This window comes from Suncus etruscus, chromosome 5 (genome assembly GCF_024139225.1).
Source record: "Suncus etruscus isolate mSunEtr1 chromosome 5, mSunEtr1.pri.cur, whole genome shotgun sequence".
In the NCBI taxonomy this organism is placed as follows: Eukaryota; Metazoa; Chordata; class Mammalia; order Eulipotyphla; family Soricidae; genus Suncus; species Suncus etruscus.
In genome coordinates this window covers 17,419,580-17,431,592 of record NC_064852.1, presented here as the reverse complement: position 1 = coordinate 17,431,592, position 12,013 = coordinate 17,419,580, and the positions used below count along the sequence as shown (strand labels likewise).

Below are 12,013 nucleotides of genomic sequence, written 5' to 3'. Positions count from 1 at the left end.
TGACTAAAAGAAGCCTCCCCCGAGGGGCCGGGCGGTGGCGCTGGAGGTAAGGTGCCTGCGCTAGCCTAGGACGGACCACGGTTCAATCCCCCGGCGTCCCATATGGTCCCCCAAGAAGCCAGGAGCAACTTCTGAGCGCATAGCCAGGAGTAACCCCTGAGCATCACAGGGTGTGGCCCAAAAACCAAAAAAATAAATAAATAAATAAATAAATAAATAAATAAATAAAAAGAAGCCTCCCCTTGAGGTTGTCACCCCCTTTCACAGATGGCCACACTGAACCACACAGACTCCTAGAGCCTCACTAGCTGTGGGGACCTGTGTCTGTCCCAATTCGTCCCTTCAGGGAAGAAACTATGCCCCAGATCTGCCTGCAGGGATAGTCACTCTTAGGCCTATGTGGGTGAATCTGAGAACCCCAGCCTGGAATCCCTTGTCCCCAGCACTTACAGATGGCCCTGGTCTTGTAAGCCTAAACCCCATAGCAGGGGTCAGAGAGGTGGCACTAGAGATAAGGCATCTATCTGCCTTGCAAGCGCTAGCCTAGGATGGACCATGGTTCGCTCCCCAGTGTCCCATATGGTCCCCCACAAGCCAGGAGCGATTTCTGAGAGCAGAACTTCAGAGAAAAGCAGGGAGCACACAGAGACACATACTCCCCCACTCTTAGCTGCACCTGCCAATAGGCACCCTGCTCCCCGTGCCCAGTCAGCCATGGGTTTGACCCCTGGAAGGAGGCAGCAGTGAAACAGACAGAACCAGCCTGGAGGTCCCAAATGTGTAGGGACTCAAAGGTGATAAAGTCTTAGAGACAGAAGAGAGAGGCAGAGTGGGGTTGGAACAGAAGAGGGGGTTTAGGGAAAGAGTTTTAATTTGGAGGCTACTGAGGTGGCGCTAGAGGTAAGGTGTCTGCCTTGCTAGCAGTAGCCAAGGAAAGATCGTAACCTCGGTTCAATCCCCGGCGTCCCATATGGTCTCCCCAAGCCAGAGGCAATTTCTGAGAGCTTAGCCAGGAGTAACCCCTGAGTATCAGATGGGTGTGCCTCCCCCCCAAAAAAAAAGCAAATAGGTATTGGGGCCGGCGAGGTGGCGCTAGAGGTAAGGTGTCTGCCTTGTAAGCGCTAGTCAAGGAAGGACCGAGGTTCGATCCCCCGGCGTCCCATGTGGTCCCCCAAAGCCAGGGGCAATTTCTGAGCGCTTAGCCAGGAGTAACCCCTGAGTATCAGATGGGTGTAGCCCCCCCCAAAAAACAGAACAATGTTTTAATTTGGGGAACAGAGCACAATTGGGAGATTTAGGAAATGGGACCACAGCAGGGTGGAGGGACTCCATGCTGGGGATCTGGGCATCTGACATTGGTGAGCTTAAACCATGGGAAGTTCTTTTGTTATTTGGGGGGGTGGGTACACACCCACCAATGCTCAGGGATTACTCCTGGCTCTGCACTCAGGGATCACTCCTGGAAGTACTCAGGGGACCCTAGGGGACGCCCAGAGAATGAACCCAGGTTAGCCATATGCATATGTAGTACCCTCCCTGCTGTCCTGTCTCTCTGGCCCAAGCATGAGCCATGGGACCTGTTTCAGACTCTATTTTCCCCCTTTGAAAATGGGGACCTGGGGCCGGCGAGGTGGCGCTAGAGGTAAAGTGTCTGCCTTGCAAGCACTAGCCAAGGAAAGATCGCGACCTCGGTTCAATCCCCCGGCATCCCATATGGTCCCCCTAAACCAGGGGCAATTTCTGAGCACTTAGCCAGGAGTAACCCCTAAGCATCAAACGGGTGTGGCCTGAAAAACCAAAAAATAAAAAAAAGAAAATGGGGACCAGACGAGGCCAGTGGAGGCTGGTTGCAACCCAGGGACCACATGGTCACCTGAACACCATGGGGAAGCAAGTCCAACACAGAGTCTTTATTCCTATCCAGACTCCCCCTTGGTTCCAGGGGACCCCTTCCTAGGGCTCCAGTCAGCCCTACCACAAAGTCAGCCCTACCCCAAACCCAGTTCTCTGGCCTCAGACCCAGACTTGGTCCCAAGGATTTCAGGTGCTAGTAGCAGACCTAACTGAGTGAGCCTAGAGGGACCCCAGCCCCCCTACAACCCTTGGGGGGCTCTGGGGGTGCCCTGTTTCTCTGCATCAGGGCATCCATCTGCACCCCTCTTCCGCCCTGCCACCGGAGGGGATGCCTTAAAGAAAATCTCCCTCCGTGATGTGGTTTCTTTTGTTGTAAAATCACTGCAAAGGCAGCGAGAGAGCGGGTTTATTTTCCTAACGTGCTTGGCATAGCTCCGTGGCCTCAGCGCCGGGTTGGGAGGAACCAGGACCCTATTTGCTCTGAGTCACAGTGAAGCCACAGGCTTCCCAGGGTGAGGGGGGCCCTGGAGGGTTGGGGGGGGGGCTGGGCTTGGCAAAGCACTGGCAGGAGAAGGCTCTGTCCACTGCTGGCTGGGAGAAAACAAAAGATTCAAAATAGATCTTTTTAAAAATAATTTCAGGCTGGGCCTGAGAGACACACACACACACACACACACACAAACGCACACAGAAAGAAAGAAACACACACACAAACGCACACAGAAAGAAAGAAACACACACACAAACGCACACAGAAAGAAAGAAACGGGGGGGGGGAGAGAGAGAGGGGGGGGGGAAGAAATGGAGAGAGAGAGAGAGAGAGAGAGAGAGAGAGAGTCAGAGTCAGACAGGGAGAGAGACAAACACAGAAAGAGGTAGAGTTCAAGAGAGTGACAGAGAGACAGAGCTTTCTTGCCTTGCATAGTCAGCTCCCGAGTTCAACTCCCAACATTGTATACAGTCCCCTGAGCCCTGTCAGGAGCAGATCCCTGAGCACAGAGCCAGGAGTTGGCCCTGAACATTGTCGGGTTTGTCTCCCCACATCCAAAAGAAAAAAAATTATAATAGTTCAAGCTCAGGAGCCAGGCACATTGAAAATGGATCCATTTTCCAGCTCATTACTCACCCCCACCCTGTGCCCCGATTTCTTCTCCCCCGCCCATTGCTCTTTACAGGTAGGGGAGTCTTCCTTGGGGTCTGGAAAGAAGGCATCAGGATCTCTGTGGGCCCAGGACTCAAGCTCCAAGTCACTCCTCGAGGCCCATGCTAGCTGGCCTGGGACCCCAAAGCCTGGCACCCCCAAGGATTGCTTGCTCGCTTCGGAAAAGGGAGCTCATAAGGGGGCTCATTCCTATGGACTAGCAGGGGTCCTCAAACTTTTTAAACAGGGGGCCAGTTCACTGTCCCTCGGACCATTGGAGGGTCTGACTATAGTCAAAACAAAACTTATGAACGAATTCTTATGCACACTGCATATATCTTATTTTGCAATGAAGAAACAAAACAGATACAAATACAATATGTGGCCCAAGGGCCATAGTTTGAGGACCACTGGACTAGGCTCTCCAGGAGAAGGTGAACAAAGTGCCTTTCCCCCAACCCTTGAAGATTCCAGGATTTGGGGACCCACCCCTCACCTCACCACTACCCCCTACCCTGCTGCCCTCTAACCATTGGTCTCCCCCATCCTCCTTCTCTATGTGCAGCCTGAGCCCTCAACCCCCAGGCCCAGAGCAAGCGGAGGGAATTGCCCCTTTCTGGGTCTAGCCACTCTACTCCTTCCAGCAGGGACCTCCCTGAAACGTACCCTGTTGGCCCGGAGGGAGAAGCCTGACTCCCGTAAGCAGTGGACTGGGGATGTTGAGGTACAGGATAAGGTAACTTCCTTTGAACGGGGCCAAGTAAGGACATTCACCAAAACAATCTCCAGTGATGATCTTATTTCATAAAAGAAAGGAGGGTTGAACCCTGCAAGCTAGAGGAAAACCAGCCACAGGAAGGTTCTTGTTTGGTTTGGTTTGGGGGCCACACCCCTCAAGGCTCAGGGCTGATTCCTGGCTCTGTGCTCAAATATCATTCCTGCTGGGGCTTAGGAAATCACACGGGTAAGTGTTTTATTTGCTATAGAGTCTCTTCGGCTCCCAGAAAGGTATTTTTTATTTGAGGTGGGGGCTTCTGAGCAACATCCAGTGATGCTCAGAGGCTCCCCCCATCTCTGTACAATAGTGATTCAGGAGTGCCAGGGAAAAAGCCAGGATCTGCCATATACAAGTGAATGCCTGATCCCCAAGTCCTAGGCCTCCTGCCTTCAAACAGGCCCCTCAGAACCCGTCTATTGTTCACCTTGGCTAGGATTGCCTAAGGGGGTGGAATCTCCCACTGGTGGGTTGGGGTGCTAGGAGCTGGGTCTGGTCCCTAGGGCTGAACCGGACGCCGGATACAAGGCAGGAGACCCCAGTGTATGACCAGCTGAGCCTGGTTCTGCCTGTTCCTAGCCCTAGATGTGGTATTAGGAGGAAGGTGGCCTGCTGGGAGACTGACCCTGCCTCCCCCCCTTTGTCCCTAGTGACCGTCCTGCTCTGTTCTTAGGCCTGGTTGTGACTCTCGGTGCTCCAAGAAAGAGGGGGACTGAATACTCCGGAACCAGTCAGGGAAGCTCTTTACCTCTCCAGCTTCAGTGGCCATACCTGGGAACCCCAATAACAAGGCTGTTCTAGGCCCCCCCAAAGCATGCAGCTGTGTGTCCCTGTGGAGTAGAAAAGACCCCGACCCCAATCCCCACCTCTGGCTAAGCCCAGGCCCCTTTCTTCCCTCCTACCATTCCATCCTGAGCTCCTCTCCTGCCTCTTTTGCTCTTTCCTCCCCTATCTTCTTTCTCTGTTTTTCCTTCAATTCCCTTCACCTCCGTGCTGCATGGGGAAGCCCCCACACATGAGGCTAAAACAGGGTGCTTTATTCTGTCCCCATGAGTCCCAAAGCCCCTGAAAAACTCAAGCTAAGAGGTCCCCTCATTAATCCACTCAAGAGCACCCCTATTCACCTAGACATCTTCCATGTACTTTTCCATCCGGGAAATCCAAGTTCTGCGGGGTGGGTGCCCACTCCACACGCACCCTGAAAAAGAAGCAGAGGCTCCAGGGATGGGGAAAGCCGACAGACCCCTGACATGATGAAGTGGGGGACACAGCAGCGGGCACTCTGAAATGATGAAAGCCCATCTCCTGGGCATCCCCAGTGTCAGATGAAGTGTCAGATGAAGAGGCCGCAGCCCCATGATTTTCATGTACCTCCCCTTCCCCTTAGAAGAGGGCATTCCCCAATACCTGAGACTGGGCTGGGGGACCCAGGGCTGGTTCTGAAGCAAGCAAAGCCTGTGTCCAGTCCTTGCCCAGGCCTCACCCCAAAGATACAGTCAAGGCGTAAAACCCTACCAAACACACACAGAAACACACACAACCCTCTTTTTCGGGGTGTTGGGAGTCAGGGGGTGGGGCCGCCCGTCAGTGAAGCTGTCCAGATCTTTAACTTTATCTCCCTCAGCTCCCCCTAGGCTCAGTGTGACTTTCTGGTTGTTTGTTTTTGAAAGCCCTTCCTGGTGACCTCTCACCCCGCGGGGAAGCGCCCCTCCACCCGCCCCACACCACCCCCGGGACTCCTTAGGGCGAGGCCATTCCTGGCGGCTGCTGCTCTGGGGAGCAGACTGGATGCGGGCAGCATCACCCCAAACAGCGAGCCCCCCTTCAGGCCTGCTGGTGGGCAGGAGGTGACCCCCGGTGGTGCGCTGGCCCCGCAGGGGAGACCCTGGGTTGCTTCCAGGCGCCAACCACTAACCCACGGGGAAGGGGGTGTATGTTTCTGAAGCCAGTTTCGAAGCCTCAGTTTCCCCGAAGTAGCCGGGTAGCAGCGGCTGCCCCTCGGGGATGGGTACAAAGACCCAACGACTGTCCCCAAGGCCCGACAACGTCCCAGGAGCTGCGGGGCCGGGCAGTCACTTCCCGCACCCGTGCCGGGACTGTCCCCTGACTCTGGGTCCCTGAACCCCAGCACCCCGGACCGTCTGTCTGTCTTGCTGGGGTGCTGACACTGCCGACGTGGGACCTCGCCCTCCTCGCCCTCCATCCAGCTGCTCCGCATCCCCTCGGCCGCTCGGTTCCCACGCATTGCAGAGTCCGCGCCCTGCAGGGGCCCCGCGTCCGGCTCCCGTCCCGCGTTCTCCCCCGCGCAACCCCAAACCCGAAGTCTCCATCGGGCACCTTCGATCCCGCGTTCTGCCCCGCACAACCCCCTGACCTGAGTTCTCTGCCACGGAGACCCCCAGTCCCGAGTTCCTTCCCCACGGACCCTCCCAACCTCGAGCTCTCCATTACGCATTCCCGGTTCCAAACTCTCCACCGCTCGCCCCAGCCCCGACAGAATTCTCCACCGGGAACCTCCAATCCCTCCTTCTGCCCCGCACAACCCTCTGTCCCAAGTTCTCCGCCGGGGAGGACCTCCAATTCCGAGTTCTTTTCCGACGCTCCCCGACCCCGACCTCTCCGTTACGCACTCCTAGTCCCAGATTCTCCACCGCGCGCCCGGGCCCCGAAATTCTCCACCGGGCACCTCCAATCTCGCGTTCTGCCCTGCACAACCTCCTGCCACTCACAATCCCCTGTCCCGAATTCTCCGTCGGGGAGACTCCCCCCAACCCCTAGCTCTCCATTACGCATCCCGGTCCCTAAATTCTCCATCGGGCACCTCCAATCCCTCCTTCTGCCACGCACAACCCCCTGCCCCGAGTTCTCCGCCGGGGAGACCCCCCCAATCCCGAGTTCTTTCCCCCCACGTACCCCCCGACCCCGAGCTCTCCATTACGCATCCCAGTCCCTAAATTCTCCATCGGGCACCTCCAATCCCGCCTTCTGCCACGCACAACCCCCTGCCCCGAGTTCTCCACCGGGGAGACCCCTCAATCCCGAGTTCTTTCTCCCCACGCACCTCCCCGACCCTGAGCTCTCCATTACGCATCCCTGTCCCTAAATTCTCCATCGGATACCTCCAATCCCGCCTTCTGCCCCGCACAACCCCCTGCCACGCACAACCCCCTGCTCCGAGTTCTCCGCCGGGGAGACCCCCCCAAACCCCAAGTTCTTCCCCCCAACACGCATCCCCGGACCCCGAGCTCTCCACCGCGCGCCCCACCCCGCCCCGGGGCCCCTTAGCGCTTCTCCCCCGCGCCCCGCACTCACCGTCCTGGGGCGCCGCCTCGCTGCCGCTGCTGCCCCCGGAGGGTCCCCGCGTCGCGCCCTCCCGCTCCCGCACGTCGGCCCGGGCCCCGGGGCGCGCGGCCAGTCTCCCCGCGGCCGCCACCTCCTCCAGGTCCAGGAGGTGGCTCACGGTGAAGTTCTTGCGCGCCTGGGCGCAGTCGCCGGGACCCAGCGCGGCCGGTGGCGGCGGCGGCCCCGGGCCCAGCGGAGGCTTGTCCAGGGCGAAGGCGGCGCCGGCCGCGCTGTCCATGCCGCGAGCGAGCGGCCCGGGGTGGCGGCCGGACGATCAGCAGGCAGGCGCGGCGGGATCAAGCGCCCCGGCCGGCCCCGCTCGCCGCCCGCCCGAGCCAGCTCGCTCGGCCAGCCAGCCAGGCAGACCTCGCCCCCTTCCTCTCCTCCCCTCTCCCCTCCCCGCCGCCCCCCGCCTCCGCCCCCACCCTCCGGCCGGCCGCCAGGGCGGGGGGTCCCGCGCGCCGGGCCCGCTGGAGCCTGGGGGCGAGGAGCAGCGGGGGTGTGGGGTGTGGAAAAGAAAGGGTGTCGCCGCCCCCCCAGCCCCACACCCGCTTTTTGAGGCGAGGGGGGGCAGTTTGGGGGGTTTTGTGGGTTCTTAAAGGCCAACCCCCCCCTGCAAAAGTCCTGGAGGGAGGGGAAGGAAGGGAAGAAATATTGACAGTTCTTTCCCCCCACTAATTTCACAAATTCCTCAGCAGGGTGGTGGGGGAGAGACTTTAGGGGACTTTGGGCAGGGAAGATCTCCAACTCAGCCTTCTGCACCCCATGTGCCCAGACTGGGTGTTGGGAAAGAACCCGAGATCTTCTTGGCACCCCCCCACCGAGAAAGAGAGAAAGAGATGTCTCCTCAACCCAGACACCCCACTCCATGGTGCCCACCTACAGGACCCTCCACCAAGAGTGCCCAATAGAGTGGAAAGTGGAAAAGTTTCTCTCGGAAACTCAGCCATTCAGCGGGCACACACACACACACACACACACACACACACACACACACACACACACACATGCACACGCACTCACAGGCATGCGCGCCCACGCAGGACTTGGCCCTAACCAGACTGACAGATAAAACAGGCAAGATTGGTGCTGTTTCTCTTTCTCGGGGGAAGGCCAGAGGAGATGCCCCCGGAATATAGTGAGGCTCCAAAGCTCCCTCCCCCGGGAACCCCCTGCTCCCCCAACTGTCTGTGCATAGGTGCCCAACAGCCCACAGCCACTGAGCACTCTATGCTCTGAGTTCCCCCACCCCTGCCCAGCTCACATCCCCCTAACCAACACCCTGCCTTCCAGATGCCATTGTTTCCTAGCAAGGGATCACCCCCAAATGAGCCCATGTGACCCCCAATTGGTGGCAAAACAAACTCTCTTGGAGCTGGCACTCTGTACCCACTTTCCTTTCAGTTGTTATTGTTGTTTAGGTGGGGGGGGCCACACCTGGCTCTGTGCTCAGGGACCCTATAGGATGCCAAGGTTCAAAGCTGGTTGGCCTAATGCAAGACCAACTCCCTGCCTGTTGTGCTATAGTTCTGGCCCCACTTCCTTTTCTGCTCACTAGCTCTTCCTAGACACAGGAGCTGAATCAGGCCCAAAAACAAAACAAACAAAAAAAAAGACTGGCTCTGCCTGTCCACATCCAACCACATCCCTCTGTCCCGCACACCTGCATATCCATCAGTGTGTGTGTGTGTGTGTGTGTGTGTGTGTGTGTGTACTGGCTTCCTTCTTGGCACCCCACTGTGCGGGGGGGGGGGGGGGGGCTGTCATCCCTTTGCAGGATATGGGTGCTGTGGTTCCAGCCTCCAGAGTCTCTCTTAGTTGACTCTTCTGTGAAAATGGGTCTTAAGAGGGATAAAGGGAGGCCAGAGCGATAGCACAGCAGGGAGGGCGTTTGCTGTGCACATGGCTGACCCAGGTTCGATTTCCAGCATTCCATATGGTCCGCTGAGCCTGCCAGAAGTAATTTTTTTCTGAGTGCAGAATCAATCAGGAACAACCTGATAGGTAGCACTATAGGGTGTGGCCCAAAACAAACAAAAGAGTTGGGTAAAGTGGGGGTTGCTTCCAGGTACCCCCTTTCAGCCTTCTGGACCAGAAAGACAGTACAGTAGTATGGCATTTGCCTGCCAGGAGTGATCCCTGAGCACTGTGCCTGGAGTCAGCCAGGTGTGGCTCTAAAATAAAAACAAACAGGTAAGAATGATAGTACAGCAGATAGGGTGTTTATCTTAAAGGTAACCAACTCAGGTTCAATCCCCAGCATCCCATAGGGTCTCCTGAGTCCACCATGAGTGACCCCAGAACACCACTAGGTGTGACCCAAAAACAAAAGCCAAACTAAATAGAACCAAAACAAACCTAAATATGAAAAAAGTCAATTCTAAAAAGCAGCTCAGAGCAATAATGGCAAATTAAGACTCTGGTGTAGGTGAGGGCAGGGCACATGGTTTGAACCTGGTCCATGTCATTTACTACTGTGTCACTTTGGAGAGGTCCCATGACCTCCTTAAGAAAAAGAAAGAGGGGCCGGGCGGTGGCGCTGGAGGTAAGGTGCCTGCCTTACCTGCGCTAGCCTAGGAGACGGACCGCGGTTCGATCCCCCGGCGTCCCATATGGTCCCCCAAGCCAGGAGCGACTTCTGAGCGCATAGCCAGGAGTAACCCCTGAGCGTTACCGGGTGTGGCCCAAAAACCAAAAAAAAAAAAAAAAAAAAAAAAAAAAAAAAAAAAAAAAAAAAAAGAAAAAGAAAGAATTTGGCCAAAGCAATAGCGCAGGGGTAGGGTTTTTGCCTTGCATGAGGCTGACCCAGGACAGACTGCAGTTCGATTCCCTGTGTCCTATATGGTTCCCCAATCTAGGAGCAATTTCTAAGCACATAGGCAGGAGTAACCCCTGAGTGTCATTGGGTGTGGCCCAAAAACAAAAATAAAGAAAGAAAGGAAGGAAGAATGAAAGAAAGAGAAAGAGAAATAAAGAACGAAAGAGAAAGAAAGAAAGAAAGGAAGGAAGGAAGGAAGGAAGAAAGAAAGAAAGAAAGAAAGAAAGAAAGAAAGAAAGAAAGAAAGAAAGAAAGAAAGAAAGAAAGAAAGAAAGAAAGAAAGAAAGAAAGAAAGAAAGAAAGAAAGAAAGAAAGAAAGAAAGAAAGAAAGAGAAAGAGAGAAAGAGAAAGAGAAAGAAAGAGAGAGAGAGAAAGAGAGAAAGAGAGAATACTTTTTATTCAATATATAGAGTTGATGGGGCCGGAGAGATAGCATGGAGGTAGAGTGTTTGCCTTTCATGCAGAAGGACGGTGGTTCAAATCCCGGCATTCCATATTGTACCTGCCAGGGGCGATTTCTGACCATAGAGCCAGGAGTAACCCCTGAGCACTGCCGGGTGTGACCTAAAAAAAAAACAAAACAAAAAACAAAAAAACAATAAGACAAGAAAAAAATAGCTAAAATAATTTTATATATACATATGTCAACACTGAATTTTATTTAAACATTTTTTGTTGCCAGGAAATAAGGCCTAAACACTACAAATTTTGTTACTGAGGCAGCTTGGTCACAATAAATTTTAAAAAATATTTAATTAGGGGCCGGAGAGATAGCATGGAGGTAAGGCATTTGCCTTTCATGCAGGAGGTCATCGGTTCGAATCCCGGCGCCCCATATGGTCCCCTGTGCCTGCCAGGAGCAATTTCTGAGCCTGGAGCCAGGAATAACCCCTAAGCACTGCCAGGTGTGACCCAAAAAACAAAAAAAAAAAATATTTAATTAGTTTTTTTTTAACGTTTTTGGGGGCCACATCCAGCAGTGCTTACTCCTGTCACTTTATTTCTAAGGGATTAACTCCTGGTAGGGTCTAGGGGAAGCCTATTGGGTGCCAGGGATTGAACTTGGGTCTGCCTCATGCAAGGCAACTGCCTTACCCACTGTACTGTCACTCTAGCTCTGGTCGCAATAATTTTTTTGTTTGTTTTGTTTTGGGGTCACTCCAGGAAGTGCTCAGGGGTTAGTTGTAGAAATAAGCTGCAAGTTTCAGAGAGAGGGAGTGAGAGATAGATGGAGACTCACTACTGGCCTGAGGTGGAGAAAGGTGGGAGGCCCGGGTTCAAGAAAGAGAAAGAAATAGATAAATACAAAGCAGGCAGCCTCCCTCTGATGCTTTATCTCTGGTCCCCTGTGGAGCAGCAGGCACTGCTTTGGTCACAATCCTGGGATCCCAAGTTTTTCCTTTTATTCCCTGCATGACAAAGGGGCTTGCCTAAGGGGCGTGTCCAGGTTCAACTGTCATTACAGTGGGGTTATCCAAAGGGAGTGTCTGAACCCAACTGCCATACATCAACAGTTACTCCTGGGGCCGCAGTGATGGCACAGGGCGTAAGGCGTGTCTGCCTTGCGCGCGCTAGGCTAGGTGGGACTTCGGTTTGATCCCCTGGGGTCCCATATAGTCCCCCAAGCCAGGAGCGACTTCTGAGCGCACAGCCAGGAGTAACCACTGAGAGTCACAGGGTGTGACCCAAAAAATAAAACAAAACAAAACAAAACAAAAAACAGTTACTCCTGACTTTGAGCTCAGGAATCACTCCTGGAGAACTTGGGCAATCATCTGGACTGTCAGAAATTGAACACAAGTCAATGCCTTGCTATATGCAAGGCAAGTATCCTCCCTGCTGTGCTATTGCTCTGGCCCCTGATTACTATAATTTTGTTTTTGTTTTTTTGGGGTCACAGTCGGCAGTGCTCAGGGATTTCTCCTGGCTCTACACTCAGAATTTGTTCCTGGCAGGCTCGAGGGACCATATGGGATGTCAGGATTCGAACCACCACCCTTCTGCATGCGAGGCAAACACCCTACCTCTATGCTATTTCTCTGGGCCCTGATTACTATAATTTTTTTTTTTTTGGTTTTTTGGG

At 54.6% G+C, this 12,013-nt stretch overlaps 2 protein-coding genes across 2 annotated transcripts in view; one reads left to right on the top strand and one right to left on the bottom strand.

Annotated features, from left to right (window-relative positions):
* The window catches only part of PRRX2 (paired related homeobox 2), a 56,763-nt gene extending 49,413 nt beyond the window's left edge, over nucleotides 1-7,350 (bottom strand). The window contains exon 1 of the mRNA XM_049774090.1: nucleotides 7,083-7,350. Within this exon, the coding sequence (XP_049630047.1) occupies nucleotides 7,083-7,350 (268 nt within the window). The remainder of the gene's footprint in view (nucleotides 1-7,082) is intronic.
* Nucleotides 1-12,013, top strand: part of ASB6 (ankyrin repeat and SOCS box containing 6) — a 370,010-nt gene that overhangs the window by 327,329 nt on the left and 30,668 nt on the right. The gene's annotated exons all lie outside the window — the stretch shown is intronic.